The following is a 22,797-nucleotide window of genomic DNA, read 5'->3' on the forward strand; positions in this document are numbered from 1 at the left end:
GCTCCCAGGCTCCCGATGTTAAAGTCGGCGCCGCCCACTCCACTCCGCAGACCCGTAGCCTGGAGGTGTTGATCTCGGCGGTCACAGCTCACCGGAGCTCCAGCGCGTCGATCCAGCACTGCGACCCAGGCAACGCATTGCCCGCTCCACTCCGCGATAGCGCTCCAGCGCTGTGCCGTCACCGAAGCCGAGGTGCTTGGCGGTCCCCGCCAGGAAACGGCGCTCCACGCCCGCTGGTAGGCCGCGAGGACGGGTCGACGGGGCAGCCCGGAGAAAAAGCTGCCTCACCGACCAGGTAGGGACCTAGAAATATTATTACCTCCTACCCCCACATTAAAAAGACTATCTCACCCACAAACAGGGCACAGGACTAACTAAAACTGCCAGCCAGTTCTCTATCCACATCAATACTGTACTCCCAATATCGTGTGCTTTAAGTTTGTATACTAATCTCTTATGTGGGACCTTGTCGAAAACCTTCTGAAAGTCCAGATAGACCACATCCACTGGTTCTCCCCTATCCACTCTTACATCCTCGAAAAATTCTATAAGATTCGTCAGACATGATTTACCTTTCGTAAATCCATGCTGACTTTGTCCAATGATGTCACCACTTTCCAAATGTGCTGCTATCCCATCTTTAATAACTGACTCTAGCAGTTTCCCCACTACCGATGTTAGACTAACTGTGCTGTAATTCCCCGTTTTCTCTCTTCATCCCTTCTTAAAAATGGGGTTACGTTAGCTACCCTCCAGTCCTCAGGAACTACTCCAGAATCTAAAGAGTTTTGAAAAATTATCACTAATGCGTCCACTATTTCTGGAGCTACTTCCTTAAGTACTCTGGGATGCAGCCTATCTGGCCCTAGGGATTTATCGGCCTTTAATCCATTCAATTTACCCAACTCAACTTCCCGACTAACCTGGATTTTACTCAGTTCCTCCATCTCCTTTGATCCGCGATCCCCTGCTATTTCCGGAAGATTATTTATGTCTTCCTTAGTGAAGATGGAACAAAAGTAGTTATTCAATTGGTCCGCCATATCTTTGTTCTCCATGATCAATTCACCTGTTTCTGACTGCAAGGGACCTACATTTGTTTTAACTAATCTCTTTTCCTTCACATATCTATAAAAACTTTTGCAGTCAGTTTTTATGTTCCCTGCCAGTTTTCTTTCATAATCTATTTCTCCTCTCCTAATTAAGCCCATGAAGGTGACGGAACTTGAAGAATTAACGGGTAAGTCTTCAATATGGTAGAGCAGGTGCTGGATGTATGAAGCAGATCATTCTTTAAGGACTTTCAGAAAGAACTGCAGATGGTGGAAAAATCGGTAGACAAAAATGCTGGAGAAACAGCAGGTGAGGCAGCATCTATGGATCAAAGGAATAGGCGCCATTTCGGATCGGGACCCTTCTTCAGACTGATGATCAGCCATATTCAAGGATACTGTGCAAAGCTGGGGAAGAAATGACATGAACCCTAGCTGAGATTTATTGATCATGATTCCACACGGGTGAGGTACTGGGACACTGGATGTTGGTGTCAAGTTGGGAAAAAGAAGTACAACGGGATCTAGAGGTCCTTGTTCATTAGTCAATGAAAGTAAGCATGCAAGTAGAGCAGGCAGTGATGAAAGTGAATGGCATGTTGGCCTTCATAACAAGAGGAGTTGAGTATACGAGCTAAGAGGTCCTTCTGCAGTTGTATAGGGCCCTAGTAAGCTTTATGCGTGGGCCAGATATATTGTCAGTGCAGAGGGGCTTGGTGCAAGGACAAGTGTGCATCCAGAGTCAAGGTCTGGAATAGTACTAGGTGTGCAGTCAAAGCTGGGACAATGGGAGTGTTCAGCACTGGGAACCTAAGCAGGTAAGCAGATATGATCAGGGTAGAATAAGGGGCCAGGTGCAAGGCTGAACTCAGGGTCAGGAATGAGAGAAGGTATGCAACTGGAGTCAGGGTCAGGAGTAGTACCAGGTGTGCAGTGAGACCCAGGATGGTCAACTTGGGCCAAGTGCTTGATTATAATCTGATTTCCATACATGAATACACTAAGATCATTCATGTGCTGCACCTGTTGATCACAGCCTGGCTCTACTGTGGAATGTAATTAGGAATGTAATTTAGCCTAACCTTATTCATAGCTAATCCAACTTAAAGCATAAATATTGCATTCAAGTGTAGGTTAAAAGACTGGCTACAGTATGCACCAGATTGCACAATTTCAAGCTGAAAAATGCAAAAGCTCCATAACAATGGACGGGGGACACCCCCTCCCACAGTCTAACCCCATTTCCCCCCTGCCCCCACCTCCTCGGTGGCTACGCTCCCTCGGGCTTGGTCTCACAATTTCTCACTCCCAACTCTCACCCAATGTTTACAGCCCTGCTATGCATCAGAGTATAGAAGTGAGATTGACAAATTGACCAGATGGTACCAGCACAATCACCTGGCTCCAAATACCAGTAAAATCAAGGAACTGGTTGTGGACTTTGGAAGAGGAAGGATGAGGACCCACAATCCTATTTATATCAATGGGACGATCGTGGAGAGAGTAAAAAACTTCAAATTCCTGGGCATGCATATTTCCGAAGATCTTTCCTGGACCCAGCACACTAATGCAATTATAAAGAAGCACATCAGTGCCTCTACTCCATAGTCCTACTCTACTCTCTAATTTTAGATAGCCCTTGCAGTCTCCCTCCTTCCCCTCCCCCTTCCCAGCACAAAGTCTACTGTCTCCGCCCATTCCTTTCTTTGTCCCTACCTCGCCGCTCACCGACATTGGGCTGAAGAAGGGTCTCGACCCGAAACATCACCTATTCCTTCCCTCCATAGATGCTGCCTCACCTGCTGAGTTTCTCCAGCATTTTTTGATTTTTTGTCTACCTTCGATTTTTCCAGCATCTGCAGTTCTTTCTTAAACATTGGCGCCTCCACTTGCTGAGAAGTTTACGGAGATTTGGTGTCAAAGGGGATTGTTATGTCAAAGACCAGTGGAAATGGATTGGGAGCAACGGCTAGAGGGGGAAACGATCTGGTGTGTGGGACGCATTAAACAGTGAGGGAGTACGAGGTCGGAGTCAGCAGGTCCCTGTGAGATAAATAAGCAAATGTGCTGACCTTGGTCTAGTTCTGACTATCTCCATCCCTCCCTCACCCTAATTCTCCGACTAGTTGCACTGTTGTTCTGATCATTTTACTGATTTTATGCCTCCATGTCACCTTAGCTAACAATGCGCTGGGCCCGGGATATTAACACTGGTGGAACATCTCTAGAATTTCATGGAGCTTTATAGCACAGAAACTGGCTGCCTGGTTCACCTTGGCCATGGTGACCATGTCTGCATTCTGGGTCAGTTCCACTTGCCCACATTTGACCCTAGCTTCTAATCCCTTCCTATCCCAATGTTGGTCAAAATATTTCACCACACCATCCATCTTACGATGTTCTACAAACCATGCACCTGTAATCCGAGATCTCTGTTCTGCAACAACATTCTCCAATGTTCTACCATTTACTGTGCAAGTCCTACCCTGGATTTGCATATCAGTGTGCAACACCTCACATTTGTCAGAGTTAAATTATATTTGCAATTCCTTGCCCCACCAAACCCTGATCTAGATCAACAATGTTGGTGTCATCTGCAGATTTACTCACAATGTTACCTGTATTGTCATCCAAAACATTAATGTAGGTAACAACATTGAATTCTGCACCGACACCTGCAGCACAGCACTGATTACAAAATACAACCCTTCGGTTATCTTGTGGACCAGGGGTTCTCAACCTTTTTCGTCCCGTTTACCCCTTCAACTTTAATTGCACATAACAATGTTATTTCAGTTATTTATTAACAACTAATGGTGAACAACAATTGTATACCAGAACCAAACACAGTTAGTCAATGAGAAAAAATATGTACAAATGTAAATTTACCCCAGGTTGGGAACCCTTGCTGTGGACTCTTTCCAACAAGCCATATGTGATGAGGGTCCCACCCTCTCCCAACTAATGTACCCCCGTGGTGTAAATTTACCCCACCGTCTTCTGGGAACATTGCTCTTCTCGCCTCTTCTTTCCCCCAACAAGCCAATTGTGATGAGGGTCCCACCCTCTTTCCTTCCCGATTCAGGGTGCCCATTTAAAGACAGCTAAAAGCCGCAGTAACCAGCGCGTCAGGCAGCTTCTCTGGAGGGATAACATTTTGGGTCAAGACCCTTATCTCGCCGTCCTTGCGCTGGGTTTGACCGCACCGCCCTTTTTCCCCCCCAAAGTAAGAAAAAATCCCCAGAATTATTTATTTAAATCGGAGCACAATCAACGTTTCCACTTTGTTGGAAATCGCCCAAAATTCTGGCTCCGGCCGCTGGGGGAGAAACAAATGCGCCCAACCGCGCCTGCGCAGTTGGGGAAGCGACACACAATGGCGCCGTCTATCCGCGCGTGCGCAGTGGGCCCGGGCGGGATCAGACTGCCATTTGGATTTCACCCATTGAGCGTCTACTCCAGGTAAGTAATGGAATTGGGGGGGGTGCGGTGTCTGCCCGCCCGGTCCAACGTCTCCATCCGCGGCACCGGAGCCTCGCTATCGGCCAGCCTGGCGACTAGGAGACTGACCTCCCGTTGCCGGGCGGGAGCGGCTGTGACCTCAACACCAGACGCCGCTGCGGCGGGGCCCAAACCTTCTTCCGCCCGCGCCACCCCAGCTCATCCCACTCATCCCCGCCCAACAGTTGTAAAGTACTGTTAATTATGTTGCAGAGTGTTTGTGCTGTTATCTTGTGAAGTGTGAAGCCTTGTTCAAATTGTTTATAGTACCTGGAGAAATGTTTCTATTCATTTTGTAAACTGTCTTCCTGCTAGATCTTTCTGTCGAAACAATGTAATGGTGAATTTTGTGATTGGGTTCGGGAACTGTCAATAGCTATAATCTAATCAAGATTCAAGAGAGTTTATTGTCATGTGTCCCAGATAGGACAATTAAATTCTTGCTCGAACATCTTTCGAGCATGAAGGAGAGTTACATAGACCTGCTAGCATGTGTCGACAATGCTGCGAGTTTGAGTCGAGTGCAAACTCTTCTAAACTCGCAAATTAGGTCCCCGCAGTGGGACAGGCCCTTTAGTTGATCCAGTGCTGGACTCGGTGTTTTATTGACCACCAATCGAGGCCCATCTGGCCCGCCACCCGCTCAAGTACGCAGCCCGCACACCTCCCGCAGCTGGACTCCCTCTCTCTCTCTCCCTCCCACCCACCCCCCCCCCCCCCCCCCCCCCCCCCCCCTCCCCACCCTCCCCCCCCACCCCTGTCTCCCCCCCCCCCCTCTCTCCCCCCACCCCTCTCTCCCCCACCCCTGTCTCTCGGTCTCCTCCCCCCCCCTGTCTCTCTCCCCCCCACCCCCCCCTCTCTCTCTCCCCCCCCTCCTCTCCCCCCCCTCCTCTCTCTTCCCCTCCGCTCTCTCCCCACTCCTCTCTCTCCCCCCCCTCTCTCTCCTCTCCTCTCTTCTCCCTCTCTCCCCCCCTCCTCCTCCCTCTCTCTCCCCCTCCTGTCTCTCTCCCCCCTCCTCTCTCTCTCTCCCCCTCCTGTCTCTCCCCCCTCCCTCTCTCTCCCCCCCTCCTCTCTCTCTCTCCCCCCCTCCTCTCTTCCCCCCTCCTCTCTCTCCCCCCCCCTCCTCTCTCCCCCTCTCTCTCCTCTCCCTCTCTCCCCCCCCTCCCTCTCTCTCTCCCTCTCTCTCTACCCCCTCCCTCTCTCTCTCCCCCCTCTCCCTCTCTCTCTCTCCCCCTCCACCTCTCTCTCTCTCCCCCCCCCCCCCTCCTCTCTCCTCTCTCCTCTCTCTCCACTCTCTCCCCCTCTCCTCTCCTCCTCTCCCCCCCCCCCCTCCTCCCCTCCCTCCCCCTCCTCTCTCTCCTCTCTCTCTCTCTCTCTCCCCTCCCTCTCTCTCTTTCTCTCCTCCCCACCTCTCTCTCTACTCTCCTGTCTCTCTCCCCCCCCCCCGCTCTCTCTCTCTCTATCCCCCCCTCTCTCTCCCCCCCACCCTCTCTCTCTCTCTCTCTCTCTCTCTCTCTCTCTCTCTCTCTCTCTCTCTCTCTCACCCCCTCTCTCTCTCCCTCCTCTCTCTCCTTCTCTCCCCTCCCTGTTTTCACCCCTCCCTGTTCCTGCCCCTCCCTCCTCCTTCTCTCTCTGCCCTCACTATCTACCCCCCTCCCTCCCTCTCTAGACGCGCCTGTCAGTTGGGGGCTATGCGTCAGTAGACGGTGCGGTTATGGGGTAATAGGAGCAAATTAATATCATTAATATATTGACAAGGGGGGTAGTTAGCGCGTGTGCGGGGGTAGTTAGTGTGGGAGAGTGGTTAATGTGTATGACCCCCCCCCCCCCCCCCACAACTACACATTGGGGGACAGACCCAACGGGTCTGCACTTGGTCTAGTTCTCCTTAATTCTACCACAACCAAAGAAGAAGCTGCTAAAGCTATTGCCAACCTCTCAGATGCTCAGAAGCTGTACCTCATACAGAATCACTTTAAACTGGGTCCAACATACAAATATTGTGCCTTCTATAAGAATGGGTGCTGGCGAAGATTTAACCCTGACTGGTTACGAGCATACCCCTGGCATGTATATAGCGGCGGTCAGGTATCCCGTACCTGGATCCCCCTAGCCACAAGGGCCACATCTAACTCCCTCTTAAATATAGCCAATGAACTGGCCTCAACTACCCTCTGTGGCAGAGAGTTCCAGAGATTCACCACTCTCTGTGTGAAAAATGCTTTTCTCATCTTGGTCCTAAAGGATTTCGCCTCTAACCTTAAGCTATGACCCCCTTGTCCTGGACTTCCCCAACATTGGGAACAATCTTCCTGCATCTAGCCTGTCCAACCCCTTAAGAATTTTGTACGTTTCTATAAGATCCCCCTTCAATCTCCTAAATTCTAGCGAGTACAAACCGAGTCTATCTAATCTTTTTTCATATGAAAGTCCTAACATCCCAGGAATCAGTCTGGTGAACCTTCTCTGCACTCCCTCTATGGCAATAATGTCCTTCCTCAGATTTGGAGACCAAAACTGTACGCAATACTCAAGGTGTGGTCTCACCAACACCCTTTACAACTGCAGTAGAACCTCCCTGCTCCTCTACTCAAATCCTTTTGCTCTGAATGCTAACATACCATTCGCTCTCTTCACTGCCGGCTGCACCTGCATGCCTACTTTCAATGACTGGTGTACCATGACACCCAGGTCTCGTTGCATCTCCCCTTTTCCTAATCAGCCACCATTTAGATAATAGTCTGCTTTCCTGTTTTTGCCACCAAAGTGGATAACCTCACATTTATCCACATTATACTGCATCTGCCATGCATTTGCCCACTTACCCAGCCTATCCAAGTCACCATGCAGCCTCCTAGCATCCTCCTCACAGCTAACACTGCCCCCCAACAACAGGAAATCACTTGTCGTCAAGTCAAGGTAAGTCAAGTCTATTTGTCACATACACATACAAGATGTGCAGTAAAATGAAAGTGGCAATGCCTGCGGATTGTGCAAAACAACGGAACAGGTGCTCCTGAATGTATATTGACATTTACCACTACATCTACTAATGCAAGGGCATTCGTTGGCCTTGCCCTGTAAACCAACTCTGGTTCCGCAAATCCTGTCATGCCACCCCCCTTTTTGAAAAGCTTGGTACGGGCCTGATATATATAGGAGGCGTCTGAAAGGACAGTCGGGGTCCCTGGACATGCGCTGTGGTGAAATGATTCTGAAACCGATTTACCCGTCTTCATTTGCTCCCACGGTATTTGACAGTTTTGGCTTCTGGGACCTATCAGTGATGCTGAAGTGTTCGCCAACACTCTACACTATCTCCTCAATTAATCGAATCAACTATGATAAATGAAAATCTGAAGAATGCTCCCACCCGAAAACATCGTCTGTCCGTGGTGTGCGGTAGATTTGCTGTCTTACAGCGCCAGAGATATGGGATCGATCCTGACTACGGATCTTTGTACGTTCTCCCCGTGACCTGTGTGGGTTTTCTGTGGGTGCTCGGGTTACCTATCACATTGAAGACGTTCAGGTTGGTAGGTTAATTGGCTTGGTACAATTGTAAATTGTCCCCAGTGTGTAGGATAGTGCTCGTGTAGGGGGATCGCTGGTCGGCGAGTATTCGGTGGGCAGAAGGGCCTGTTTCCGCGCTGTGTCTCTAAAACTAAAGGATGACAAACGACAGCTTTCTGGGACCGGACAGGACACGAACAGTGAGTGAGAGCGGCTTCTGATTGGCGGAGCGAGCGATTATGATTAGATATCCAATCAGAGCGTTTACAGGAGAAGTGTCATTAAACATCTCACCGACCGTCCAATGACGATCCGCTCCTGCTCCATCCCTCATTAGCATAGGGTGACGTCACTGCCTATTTAATCCGCGCACCGAGCGGTTTCTGGTCACTTCTGTGCAAAGATCGTGTTTTGTTTTTGTGTTTGAAATCCACCGAGGAAATGCCTGATCCGCCGAAAACCAAAGATGCTGTAGGATCTTTGCCGAAAACAGCCGCCAAGAAGGGCGCAAAGAAAGCTTTGCCTAAATCCGCAGGTAAAGGGGGCAAGAAGCGCAGGAGGTCGAGGAAGGAGAGTTACTCCATCTACATCTACAAAGTGATGAAGCAGGTTCACCCGGATACCGGCATCTCCTCCAAGGCCATGGGCATCATGAACTCGTTCGTCAACGATATTTTCGAGCGTATCGCGGGCGAGGCTTCCCGCCTGGCGCATTATAACAAGCGGGCGACCATCAGCTCCCGAGAGATTCAGACCGCCGTGCGCCTGCTTCTTCCCGGGGAGCTGGCCAAGCACGCCGTGTCGGAAGGGACAAAGGCGGTGACCAAGTACACCAGTTCCAAATAAAGATCCACACATTGTTGAAAAAACACCCAAAACCCAACGGCTCTTATAAGAGCCACCCACATTTTCGCAGAAAGAGTTGTACTAATGTTTCGACATTGAATCGCAGCAGAATTGTTTCAGGATATTTCTGTTTGGCGAATTTATTTCACATTCTGTTTAGTGATTAAATTAAATTCCAATATACGCGGGATATTCCCGGTATCCATGTTGCGTTCCTGTCCATCAAACAGAAGTAAAACTCCTTTTCCTTCACGTCAGCTTGTCCCAATCATCATAAATTGTGCCCACGGCCAGTCGACTAGTGCTGCCGTTACTGTTTTATTTGCTGTGGGTATTGGGGTTTATGAACTCCTGTCTTCATCTCTGTAACTGTTCTGAATTGAATTTCTACTCGGCAATTCGTCCAGTTTTTCCAAGGAGGAACATTTCACACTGTCGCCCAAACTCCGACTTTTATAAACATGAACATATAAACAAGACTATAATCCGAGACCGTTTACATAGTGACCGATCGCTAATTGATGCCGATGGTCGATTTTTTTGTAATCGGTTACCGGCCCAAATAAATCGTAAATTAAATGTGTTGTGCTGTATTGCCCGGGGTTCAAGGTGGTCCACAATCAAGAGTATTTAATTGTCATATGTACCGTGAACGGAACAATGAAATTCTTACTCGCAGCAGTATAATTAACATCTTAACGCAATGTGCTTACATAGAAAATGATAATCAAAAAAGCAATGATTATGTGATGTAGCAAATTGTATTGACATACAGATTTATAGTTTGGCGGCTATTTCAAAGTTCGAGTTTTGGAGGGACTGGCAGTTATTTTCAGCGCTTTTCTGTTGTGGGTTTTGATTGGTAGATAAAACAGTTCTGTGATTGGGTTATTCTTCACACCAATGAGATCATGTCCTTTTTCACCAATCACCAGCGGTTCTCTGGATTCCTCAAACAGGTATAAGAAAGGCGAGTGTGTGATAATTTTCTCATTCTGCGTGTACAAAACATCAGGAGATGTCTGGACGAGGAAAAACCAGCGGCAAAGCTCGGGCCAAGGCCAAGTCTCGCTCGTCCCGGGCTGGACTGCAGTTCCCGGTCGGTCGTGTTCATAGGCACTTGAGGAAAGGCAACTATGCTCAGCGGGTGGGTGCAGGAGCCCCTGTCTATCTGGCTGCTGTGCTCGAGTATCTGACGGCTGAAATCCTCGAGCTGGCCGGCAACGCAGCCCGGGACAACAAGAAGAGCCGCATCATCCCCAGACATCTGCAGCTGGCCGTCCGCAACGACGAGGAGCTCAACAAGTTGCTGGGAGGGGTGACCATCGCTCAGGGCGGTGTGTTGCCCAATATCCAGGCCGTGTTGTTGCCCAAGAAAACCGGCGGAACGAACAAGTAAGCGAGAGAAACTCAACATAGTGACCCAAAGGCTCTTTTCAGAGCCACTCACCATGTCTGTGGAAGGGCTGATCATCGATTATGTTTAGTGCGGGACAAGTGTTCCTTGTCGTTGTCGAAAACCGACTGCACATTGAGTTGTCGACACGGTGGCGGAGCGGTAGACCAACTGCCTTACAGCGCCAGAGACCCTGGTTCGATCCTGACTACGGGCGCTTCCCTGTACACAATTTGTACGTTCTCCCCGTTTCCTCCCACACTCAAAAGACGTCCTGGGTTGTAGGTTAATTGGTTTGATATAAATGTTTAAAAATATGTTTTTCAAACACTTATCATTTGTAGGATAGTGTTCATGTGTGAGGATCGCTAGTCGGTGCGGACTCGCTGGTCCGAAGGGTCAGTTTCCGCGTTGTACCTCAAAACTAAACATGAAACAGCGGTTGGCTGATGCGGAAAGATACATTTAGGTAGATATTCCTCAGAACATTGGCAGCGACCTACAGTAAGAGATCCTCCTCGAAGCCAACTCCGTTTCCCTCTCACCTACAGAACAATTAATGCAGCAACACTAACATCGACTCAAAGTTTCTCTCCGAAAACAGCGACTAATATCCACCCTCGGGCAGAGCTGAATTCCTTTCAGTTTCAAGTCAAGTTTATTTGTCACATACACATACGAGATGTGCAGTGAAATGAAAAGTGGCAATGCTCCCGGATTGTGCAAAAAGACAAACAAACAACCAAACAAACTACAAACAGAATGTAACAGAATCACATATTATTTTACATATTAAATATTAATTTAGCAGTGGCGGCGCCTAACGGCAGCGGCTCGACTACAGTCTTTTTTTATTTTGGGGACTTTTAAATGTACGTCTTGAGTTAGTTTCTATTATTATTTTTAGCTCTGTATATGGGGGGGGGGGCTGTGGGGGAAATTTTGTAATCTTTCCTATGCGGGGACCTCAATCTTCTAAATTTCAGCGAGTACAAAGCCGTAGTCCTGTGCTTATCCAGTCTCTTTCCCTGACCGAAAATTTTAACTGACATATCCCAGTTCGGTTAGTGTGGTGAACACGCACTTTCTCCCTCTATGGCAAGAATGAAAACGGCAGATTTTGAGCTGAAATTTATGTGCTACTCCAGGGTGGACCGTGAGGCACCCTAAATTTAGGGGGCAAAACAAAAGGGAAAGTGGGTAATTACAAGAACTGGAGACTGAAGGTAGAAACCAATGAAGTGAACAGGCAGGTATTTGCCGTGGAGATTTAAAGATGGGCTTATATCGGGAATTATAGCGAGGGGCTCGGGGGGAATTTTATCAAAAGTAAGTTACAAATTGGTACTTTTGATGAATTCAGCGAGAAACGCTATAATTCCCGATATTTTGGACAGGGAAATCCACGGCAAATGTCTCCCTGTTCACTTCCGCTGTTTCTACCTTCAGTTTCGAGAATACCTTAGAGAGTAAGTTTTTTTTTGGCTGAAAATTTAGGACCGCTGTGAGACGGTCACCCCGACTAATACAGAAAGTTTCATTGTTTCCAATATTAACGGGTGGGAAGTATAAGTGTTTAAAGTGGACTAACATGCACCAAACCGAGATATGTCCTCCAGTTAAAATTTTTGGTCAAGTGAGGGGGGATTACAGAGGCATAGCTCATTTGCATTTGGTACAGGGCAGGGAACTTCCCTGTCGGGTCTCGGATCCTATCGAAAAGACTAACATCGTGGAGCCGGCGGCGACCTCCGGCCGGGACTAACCTGGAGGCTCCAGTTGCAGAGCCTGTGGAACTGACATCACGGAGCTGGCCAACTTCAGAGCGGGAAGAGCTGTGGTGGCGTGCGGGTGACATAGAATCAGGTGATGTAGAATCAGTATGGATATAACTGAGGAATTGTAAGGGTAAAAAGTCCCTGATGGGAGTTATCTACAGGCCCCCAAACAGTAAGCTGGATATAGGGTGCAAGTTGAATTGTGTTAAAATTGGCATGGAGCAAAGGTAATGCTACTGTTGTTATGGGTGATTTCAACATGCAGGTAGACTGGGAAAATCGGGTTCGTACTGGACTGCAACAAAGGGAGTTTGTGGAGACGGATTCTTAGAGCGGCTTCTACTAGAACCTGGGAGAAGGCAATTCTGGATTTAGTGTTGTGTAATGAACCGGATTTGATTGGAGAACACAAGGTAAACGAGCCATTAGGAGGTAGTGACCGTAATATGATAAGTTTTAATTTGAGAGGGAGAACCGAAAATCGGAAGTGTCAGTATTACAGTTGAGCAAAGGGAGCCATGGAGTAAAGAGGGACAAGCTGGCCAAAGTTGACTGGAAAAAGAACCTAACAGGATGACAGTGGAACAACGATGGCAGGTATTTCTGGGAACAATTCAGAAGGATCAGTTCATTCCAGAGAGGAAGAAAGAATCTGAGGGAATAAGAGGTGACCGTGGCTGACAAAGTAAGTCAAGGACAGTATAAATATAAAAGAGAAGAAGTACAATGTAGCAAAGATGAGCGGGAAGCAAGAGTATTGGGTAATGTTTAAAGAGCAACAGAAGATAACTAAAAAGCAATACGGGGAGAAAAGATGAGGTACGAAGGTAAGCTCGCCAGGAAATATAGGATAGTCAACTAGGTAGTAGGAAGGGGGCATGACATTTAATTAAGGGACTGAAGTTTAGGGGAAACAATGAGGTTAAACTTCTGGGTCCAGAGAAGATAGTGGTAGCTGTGTGGAATGAATTCCATGAAGGTGGTGGAGGCAACAAACATTTTTATCATTTAAAAATAAATTGGATAGTTATATGGATGAAAGAAGGAAGGGAATGGAGGAGTTATGGTCTAAATATAAAAGCGAAGAAACAATAGGGACTAGGGGAGTATTATGAATGTTAAAGGCACAGGACTAGATGGTCGAGACTGGCATCCTGAAGGTGGACTGACGCATTTGTGACTGATCAATTTTCATATAGTAAAAGGATCTTTAGGTATGTGAGGAGGAAAGAATTAGTTAAGACAACTGGGTCCCTTGCAGACAGAAACAGGTGAATTTATACTGGAGAACAGGGAAATGGCAGATGAGTTGAACATGGTACTTCACTAAGGAAGTCACAAACAATCTCCCAGATGTACTGGTGGCCAGAGGACCCAGGGTGGTGGATGAAATGAGGGAAATTCACATTAGGCAGCAAATGGTGTTGACTATGGGACTGGACTATTAGGCAGGACTGTTGACTATTAGGCAGAACTGATGGTACTGAAGGCTGATAAATCCCCACGGCCTGATGGTCTGCATCCCGTGGTACTTCAGTAAGTGGCTCTGGAAACCATGGATGCATTGGTGATCATTTTCAAATGTTCTGTAGATTCAGGATCAGTTCCTGTGGATTGGAGGGTAGCTAATGTTATCCCACTTTTGACGAAAGTAGGGAGAGAGAAAACAGGGAATTATAGACCAGTTAGCCTGACATCGATGGTGGGGAAGAAGCTGGAGTCAATTATAAATTATGACATAGAGGCACATTTGGATAGCATTAACATGACCACAGCTATTTACAATATACATTAATGATTTAGTAGATGAAGGGATTAAAAGTAACATTAGCAAATTAGCAGATGACACAAAGCTGGGTGGCAGTGTTAACTGAGGGGAGGATGCAGGTTGGGTGAGTGGGCGGATGCATGGCAGATGCAGTTTAATGTGGATAAATGTGAGGTTATCCACTTTGGTGGCAAGAACCCCACGAAGGCAGATTATTATCTGAATGATCTCAAGTTAGGAAAAGGGGAAGTACACCGAGATCTGGGTGTCCTTATTCAGCAGTCACTGAAAGTAAGCATGCAGGTACAGTAGGCAGTGAAGAAAGCTAATGGACTTCATAACAAGAGGAGTTGAGTATAGGAGCAAAGAGGTCCTTCTACAGTTGTACAGGGCCCTAGTGAGACCACACCTGGAGTATTGGTGCAGTTTTGGTCCCCAAATTTGAGGAAGGACATTCTTGGGAGAGCAGCGTAGGTTCACGAGGTTAATTCCCGGGATGGCGGGACTGTCATATGTTGAAAGAATGGAAGGACTGGGTTTGTATACACTGGAATTCAGAAGGATGAGAGGGCATCTTATTGAAACCTATAAGATTATTAAGGGATTGTACACGCTAGAGGCAGGAAACGTGTTCCCGATGTTGGGGGAGTCCAGAATCAGGGGCCACAGTTTAAAAATAAGGGGTAGGCCATTTAAAACAGAGATGAGGAAAAACCTTTTCAGCCAGAGAGTTGTGAATCTGTGTAATTCTCTACCTCAGAAGGCAGTGGAGGCCAATTCTCTGGATGCTTTCAAGAGAGAGTGAGATAGAACTCTTAAAGATAGCGGAGTCAAGGGGTATGGGGAGAAAGCAGGGAAGGGGTACTGATTGTGGATGATCAGCCATGATCACAGTCAATGTGGTGGCTCAAAGGGCCGAATGGCCTAGTCCTGCAACTATTGGCTATTGTGGGAGGGCAGCGCTGGATCTAGTATTGGGAAATAGGGAAAACTGGGAAGGGCAAGTTAATGAAGTGTGTGTGAAGTAGCCTGTTGGGACCAGTGACCACAGTTAGATTAGGTTTAAGATAGTTATGGATAGGGACGGAGAGGGTCCAAGTATTAAAATGCTCAACTGGGGTAAGGCCAACTTTGAGGGTATGAGAGAAGGTCTCGCTCAAGTTGACTGGAGCAGGTTGTTAGAGGGGAAAGGAAGATCGGCCAAGTGGGATGTTTTTAAAAGTGTACTGAAGAAAGCTCAGGATGTTTACGTCCCCGTTAGAGTGAAGGGCAAAGCAGACAAGTGTAAGGAAGCTTGGCTGACGAGGGAAATTGAGACGTTAGTCAAAAACACGAAGGATGCATGGGACAGGTATAGGCAGCTGGGATCAAGTGGATCCCTGGAGGAGTTTTGGGAACTAAGGAGTAAACTAAAAAAAAAAATCAGAAATGCAAAAAGGGGCCAGGAGATGGCTCTGGTGGTTAGCATTAAGGACAATCCCAAAAGATTTTATCAATACATAAGGGGGAAAAGGGCAACTAGAGGGAGAGTGAGACCTTGGGAATAAAAGTGGTCACCTCTGTGTGGAACCACAGGAAATGGGCAAGGTCCTAAAAGAGAAATTCTTCTCTGTATTTACCGAGGAGAAAGACAGTAGGACGGAGGAAATTGGAGCAGTCACTGGAAATGTCTAGAGCAGTCAGGGTTACTGTCGAAGAAGTACCGAAGATACTGTCGTGTTTGAAGGTAGACAAATCTCCAGGGCCTGATCTGATATATCCGAGGACATTGAGGGAAACTAGAGAGGAAATTGCTGGAGCCCTGGTTGAAATTTATGAGTCGTCCTTCAATACAGGACAGGTGCCGTAAGACCGGAGTGTGGAAAAATGTTGTGTCTCTTTTCAAGAAAAGGCTGCAGGGAAAATGCTGGGAACTATAGGCCGGTGAGCTGAACATCTGTAGTTGCTTAGTTACTGGAGAGTATTCTGACGGATAGGATATACAGGCATTTGGATGGGCAGGGGCTGATTAGGGATAGTAGACATGGTTTGTACCTGGGAGGTTATGTCTCTCAAATCTGATTGACATTTTTGAAGACATGACCAAAAAGTTTGATGAGGGCAGAGCAGTAGATGTTGTGTACATGGACTTCAGTAAGATGTTCGACAAGGTTCCATATGATAGGCTGCTCTGGAAGGTTAGATCGCATGTGATCCAAGGAGAGATAGCTGAATGGATAGCAAATTGGCTCATTGGAAGGAAGCAGAGGGTAATAGTGGAAGGTTGCTTCTCAGACTGGTTGCCTGTGGCGAGTGATGTGCCTCAGAATACGGTGCTGGCCCGTTGTTGTTTGTCATCTATGTCAAGGATTTGGATGAGAACATACACGGCAACATTAGCAAGTTTGCTGATGATACAAAAGTTAGTGGTTTTGCAGATAGTGAAGATGGTTGTGAACGATTGCAACAGGATCTGGATCGATTGGCCAGGAATGATGGATGGAATTTAATACAGAGAAGTGTGAGGTGTTGCATTTTGGGAAGTCGAACAAGGGCAGAACCTACACAGTAAATGGTAGGCCTCTGGGTGGTGTTGTAGAGCAGAGGGTTCTAGGAGTACAGGTGCATGATTCCTTGAAGGTCGAGTGGCAGGTAGATAAAGTGGTCAAAAAGGCTTTTTGCACTTTGGCCTTCATCAGTCAAAGTATGGAGTTGGGTGGTCATATTGCAGTTGTATAAGACGTAGGTGAGACTGCAATAAGAATATTGTGTTCAGTTCTGGGCACCATGTTATTGGAAAGATATTGTCAAGCTTGAAAGGGTTCAGAAAAGATTTACGAGGATGTTGCCCGGACTAGAGGGTGTGAGCTTTAGGGAGAGGTTGGGTGGGCTGGGCCTCTATTCCATGGATCGCAGGAGGATGAGAGGAAATCCTATAGCGCTATACAAAATCATGAGAGGAATAGATTGGGTAGATGCACAGAGTCTTTCGCCCAGAGTAGGGGAATCGAGGACCAGAGGACGTAGGTTCAAGGTGAAGGGGAAGATATTTAATGGGAATCCAAGAGGTAATTTTTTTCACACAGTGTATGTATGGAGCAAGCTGCCAGAGGAGGTAGTTGAGATTGGGACTATCCCTTCATTTAAGAAACAGTTAGACAGATACATGGATAGGACAGCTTTGGAGGGATATGGACCAAGCGCAGGCAAGTGGGACTAGTGTAGCTGGGACATTTTTGGCCGGTGTCGGCGAATTGGGCCAAAGGGCCTGTTTCCACAATGTATCACTCTATGACTATAATATTCCCTGCTCCCTCCCCGCAGACCAATATATAACACTCTGAAAATAAAAAAACAAAATGCAAAATCCAGAAATCTGAACTAAAAATAGAAAACCATAAAAAGATTCAGTGGGTCAGGCAGCATATTATGGAATCATTGTTAGTCAGTGTGGAAATAGGCCTTTCATCCCAACGTTCATGCTGACCAAGGGACTACCTGAGCGAGTCGCATTTGTGTACTCTTGGCCATTTCCTAACGATCTAGCTGTCCAAACGTGCTTTTGTTTTTCCCAAAAAGGACATTTCTACATTCAGAGCGACAGAAGGCTGCAGCCCAGAAAGGGGAACTTTGCCCTCCATGTCCATGTCCATCTCTTTTCCTCATCTATATTAATCCCATCTGCCTTCTTTAGGACTGTGGCCTATAGGACCTTCCTATTTAACTGTCTAATTGTCTCAAACACGGAGATGGCACCTGATTCCACCATCTCCTCTGGCAACATGATTCAAGTGTCAACCATCAAAACACAAGTCTGCTCTCTTGTTTTTAATACACATGGAAGGGGGAATAAATTTTGATGATCTCACCTATCAGTAGATATTACAGCCCTATATACTTTCATCTGGTTAATAATCAATCTCCTTCACTGCAGGGAAAACAAAACAAGAATCTGAAATGTTTTCTCACAACTGAATGTCTCCAGTCCAGGCAAGATGCTGGTGAATCACCTCTGCACTCACTCCAACCCAACCACATTCTTCCCATAGTGTGGTGACTAGAACGGTACACAATACTGCAGATGTGGATGAACTAGTGTTATGTAAAGTTGCAATATAACATACCATTACTTATATTCCTGCCCTAACCTCGGAAGGGAAGCATGCCACAGACCTTCTTCACCAGCCTATCTACTCAATGCAACTTTCATGGAACTGTGTACTTTACTCCATAGGTATGTTGACGCATCGAGGATAAAATATGCCAGATCTCTGCCCACTTACCTAACCTAGATACACTCCATTGTATCCTTAAGTCCCCTTCACGATGTACTTTACAACTTCTCTTTGCATCATCAATGTTCAGTAACCAAATATTCAGTCTTCAGAGCAGTCAGTGACATTACTTGTAAGAAGTTTGGGCCCAGTCCCTGATTGCTGTGACACACCACTAATGTCAGTGGCCAACCAGACAAGGATCAATTTACCGTATGTTCATTCTCTATCAGACAATCTTCGGTTCACACCAGCTTGTCATCTCCCAAATTTTCCATAAAACCTTTGATCTGAATCTAACCAAATGCCTAATGTATATCAAAAATGCTGGAGAAACTCAGCGGGTGAGGCAGCATCTATGGAGAGAAGGAATGGGCGACGTCTCGGGTCGAGACATTTCTTCAGACTAATGAAGTACATGACTTCATCAGTCTTCTTCAGACTGCCAGTACATGATCTATCATCTCTGTTTGCTTCGTTGTCACCTTTTCCTAGCTAACAATGATCTATTCTACAACTGCATGCACTTCTTTCTTGAACTGCATCTCACATCTTACCCTTCTTTATCTCTGTGTCTCCCTCTCTCCTGATTCCCAGACTTCCGCCCAGTTGCACTTACCCCCATCATCACCAAGTGCTTCGAGAGGCTGGTCCTGGCACACCTCAAAAGCTGCCTACCCCCCACACTGGATCCCTATCAGTTTGCCTACCGCAAGAACAGGAGTACGGTGGATGCCATCTCAACGGCACTTCACTCCGCCCTCTCCCACCTCGACAGCAGAGACACTTACGTAAGAATGCTGTTCATCGATTACAGCTCAGCATTCAACACCATTATACCATCTAAACTGATCACCAAACTCGGTAACCTGGGCATCGATCCCTCCCTCTGCAACTGGATATTGGACTTTCTAACCAACAGACCACAGTCTGTTAGGTTAGACAAGCACACCTCTTAAACCCTCACCCTGAACACTGGCGTTCCACAGGGCTGTGTGCTGAGCCCCCTCCTCTACTCCCTCTTCACCTATGACTGCACACCTGTACATGGTGCTAACACCATCATCAAGTATGCAGATGATACAACGGTGATTGGCCTCATCAGCAACAACGATGAGTCGGCCTACAGGGAGGAGGTCCAGCACTTAGCAGCATGGTGCGCTGACAACAACCTGGCCCTTAACTCCAAGAAGACCAAGGAGCTCATTGTGGACTTCAGGAAGTCCAGGGGCGGCACGCACACCCCCATCCATATTAACGGGACGGAGGTGGAACGTGTTTCTAGCTTCATGTTCCTGGGTGTTAACATCTCCGATGACCTCTCTTGGACCCACAATACCTCAACTCTGATCAAGAAGGCTCACCAGCGTCTCTTCTTCCTGAGGAGACTGAAGAAGGTCCATCTGTCTCCTCAGATCCTGGTGAACCTCTACCGCTGCCACCATCGAGAGCATCCTTGCCAACTGTATCACAGTATGGTTTGGCAACTGCTCTGTCTCCGACCGGAAGGCCTTGCAGAGGGTGGTGAAAATTGCCCAACGCATCATCGGTTCCTCGCTCCCCTCCATTGAGTCTGTCCAAAGCAAGCGTTGTCTGTGGAGGGCGCTCAGCATCGCCAAGGACTGCTCTCACCCCAACCATGGACTATTTACCCTCCTACCATCCAGGAGGCGCTACAGGTCTCTCCGTTGCCGGACCAGCAGGTCCAGGAACAGCTTCTTCCCGGCGGCTGTCACTCTACTCAACAACGTACCTCGGTGACTGCCAATCACCACCACCCCCCCCCCCCCCCGGACACTCCTCCCACAGGAAAAACACTATGGCTGTATATATGCTAATGTAAATATTTATTCAAATCATATGCTATGTCGCTCTTCCAGGGAGATGCTAAATGCATTTCGTTGTCTCTGTACTGTACACTGACAATGACAATTAAAGTTGAATCTGAATCTAAATCTGAAGAAGGATCACGACCTGAATCATCACCCATTCCTCTATCCAGAAATGCTGCCTGTCCCACTGAGTTACTTTGGCATTTTGTGTCCATCTTCATTGTTCACTTCCCTGAATTTCCCAGTTGACATCACTTTGTAGCGGCACCTAGTGGTGAAGCTGTGTATTCACAACCCTCGTCATTGGTCGGGACGGTCACGTGACCGGGGGTACGTTCGCCATGAAACAACCAGTCACTATGTTCTCCACTGTAAACCTGTAGAAGTTAAATCACGTATTTGTTGGCATTCTGGATTTCCCCAATCTTAGAAGTAGAAACGTTGATTCACTTTAGGTCTTTATTCTATGGAGCGCAGAAGGTTAAGGGGGGACTTGATAGAGGTATTTAAAATGATGAGAGGGATAGACAGAGTTGACGTGGACAAGCTTTTCCCATTGAGAGTAGGGAAGATTCAAACAAGAGGACATGACTTCAGAATTAAGGGACAGAAGTTTAGGGGTAACATGAGTGGGAACTTCTTTACTCAGAGAGTGGTAGCGGTGTGGAATGAGCTTCCAGTGGAAGTGGTGTCGGCAGGGTCATTGGTATCATTTAAAAATAAATTGGATAGGCATATGGATGAGAAGGGAATGGAGGGTTATGGTATGAGTGCAGGCAGGTGGGACTACGGGAAACAAGTTGTTCGACACGGACTTGTAGGGCCGAGATGGCCTGTTTCCGTGCTGTAATTGTTATATGGTTATAGTGCAATGTCATCGGCAACATCTAGGTCTGTGGGGCGTCTTCCTGTTGCAAAATACCGAGGGTGGAGCTGGAAGATGAGAGACGTCCCTCTTTCTGTCTGTCACTCTGATTCTGCCTTTTCCCCTCCTTCCTCTTTCTCTGCATTTCCCCGGCAGGTCGGGGCGCTGCGTATAAAAGAAGACAGCAACAGTCAGCTTGTCACTGAGCAGCGACTCGAGTAAAGCAGCATCATGTCTGGCAGAGGGAAAGGAGGCAAAGGATTAGGCAAAGGCGGAGCAAAGCGGCACCGCAAAGTGCTTCGCGATAACATCCAGGGCATCACCAAGCCAGCTATCCGCCGCCTGGCTCGGCGTGGTGGGGTCAAGCGGATCTCGGGTCTGATCTACGAGGAGACCCGCGGGGTGCTGAAGGTTTTCCTGGAGAATGTGATCAGGGACGCGGTCACCTACACCGAGCACGCCAAGCGCAAGACGGTCACTGCCATGGATGTGGTGTACGCTCTGAAACGACAGGGCCGCACTCTCTACGGCTTCGGCGGCTAAATAACTACCCCCTTTATTCCAACACAAAACAAAGGCTCTTCTAAGAGCCGCCCACAACCTCACAGAAAGAGCAGAGTCTAGGGAATTGGAGTAGATGCAGATTGGAATGTGTTTTATTAAACTAGTTATTCCACCACTGAACATAAGTTTTTAGCTTTTTCACCGCGGTCATTAGAATGCGAAGCCGACAGTAAAAGATCATACACAAGTCGATGTCAGTTTCCCTTTTACCGATATACCTCATGATTAATGCAGCAACAGGAGGGTCGACTCCAAACCGTTCCCTGGGTAACAGTCGCTTATTTCCAGTCACGAGCAGAGCTGAATTCCGTCTGCACCGGGATCCGGTCTGTAAATCCGCGCCGCATATTCAGTCATGATTTAAGCGAGAAGTTAAAGTGGATTTGATATTAAGTTGACAGAAACTGAATTCATTCAGAATCGTATATAAAATACATCCCTCGGTTCCCGGCTGGAATGAAATTGGCGGGCAATTTGAAATTCAACCCGCAACCAATGATACTGCAGTCCGTGCTGTCTGTTTGGCCGAGCTTCCCCCACCCCACCCGCCGGTCACAAATCTCTGTATTTCCCCCAGAGGAGCGCGCTTAAACCCCAGCTCTCCACCAAGAACAAACGGCTCTTTTAAGAGCCACTAACCGCCAGAAGAGCTGCGCCTTTCTGTCTAATCTCTTACACTAACGTTTTTTTCTGCGGGCTTTTATCTGAATTGATGCCGCAGTGACTGCTGCTGAGTGGAGTCTGACTTCAGTCATTCAAGTGTAACTGGTTTCGATGTAAATGCCAACACGGCTCATAATGGTGTGTACACGACCAGCCCCTGTTCGCTCTGCGCCCCCTTTTCTCACGCGCTCCGGGTTCAAGGACAACAAACGCCTTTATTACGCACTTTCCACGCGCGCACCTCAGTCGCTGATCAGTCCTTCCACAGACACTGAGTTACACCATCTCCATAATGATGAGGCCGGTTGGAGGGACAAAGGCGGCGACCACATACTCCAACTCCAAGTAACGACCCACACAGCGCTGACGCTGCTAACGGAAATCCTAATGGCTCTGCTCACGCACGGTCTCACTGAAAGTGTTGTGTTGATATTTGGACACCGCATTGATGCAACTGGTTCGATATTTCATTCGCAGGCGATAGTTCTCATTCTGTTTAATTTGATCAAATTAGCCGTCCAAACCACGGTATAATCCAAGACGGCGCTATGAGTATAGAATCCAAGACGGCGATATGAGTATAGAAGCTGGGATGTAATGTTAAAATTGTACAAGGCATTGGTGAGACCAAATCTGGAGTATGGCGTACAATTTTGGTCGCCCAATTATAGGAAGGATGTCAACAAAATAGAGAGAGTACAGAGGAGATTTACTAGAATGTTGCCTGGGTTTCAACAACTAAGTCACAGAGATAGGTTGAATAAGT

The 22,797-nt window shown here is 47.4% G+C and overlaps 3 protein-coding genes across 3 annotated transcripts; all 3 read left to right on the forward strand.

The window, feature by feature from the left end:
- The first annotated feature begins 8,439 nt into the window (after positions 1 to 8,439).
- LOC129695171 (histone H2B-like) lies at positions 8,440 to 8,923 on the forward strand. The gene has a single exon (XM_055631944.1). It carries the CDS (start codon positions 8,508 to 8,510, stop codon positions 8,910 to 8,912), a length of 405 nt encoding a protein of 134 aa, XP_055487919.1. The 5' UTR covers positions 8,440 to 8,507; the 3' UTR covers positions 8,913 to 8,923.
- Positions 8,924 to 9,874: 951 nt separating this feature from the next.
- Positions 9,875 to 10,330, forward strand: LOC129695172 (histone H2AX-like). Its single transcript, XM_055631945.1, has one exon. It carries the CDS (start codon positions 9,931 to 9,933, stop codon positions 10,309 to 10,311), a length of 381 nt encoding a protein of 126 aa, XP_055487920.1. The 5' UTR covers positions 9,875 to 9,930; the 3' UTR covers positions 10,312 to 10,330.
- Positions 10,331 to 20,978: 10,648 nt separating this feature from the next.
- LOC129695169 (histone H4) lies at positions 20,979 to 21,789 on the forward strand. Its single transcript, XM_055631943.1, has one exon. It carries the CDS (start codon positions 21,036 to 21,038, stop codon positions 21,345 to 21,347), a length of 312 nt encoding a protein of 103 aa, XP_055487918.1. The 5' UTR covers positions 20,979 to 21,035; the 3' UTR covers positions 21,348 to 21,789.
- The last annotated feature ends 1,008 nt before the right edge of the window (positions 21,790 to 22,797 follow it).

This window comes from Leucoraja erinacea, unplaced genomic scaffold, assembly GCF_028641065.1.
Source record: "Leucoraja erinacea ecotype New England unplaced genomic scaffold, Leri_hhj_1 Leri_971S, whole genome shotgun sequence".
NCBI classification, from domain to species: domain Eukaryota; kingdom Metazoa; phylum Chordata; class Chondrichthyes; order Rajiformes; family Rajidae; genus Leucoraja; species Leucoraja erinaceus.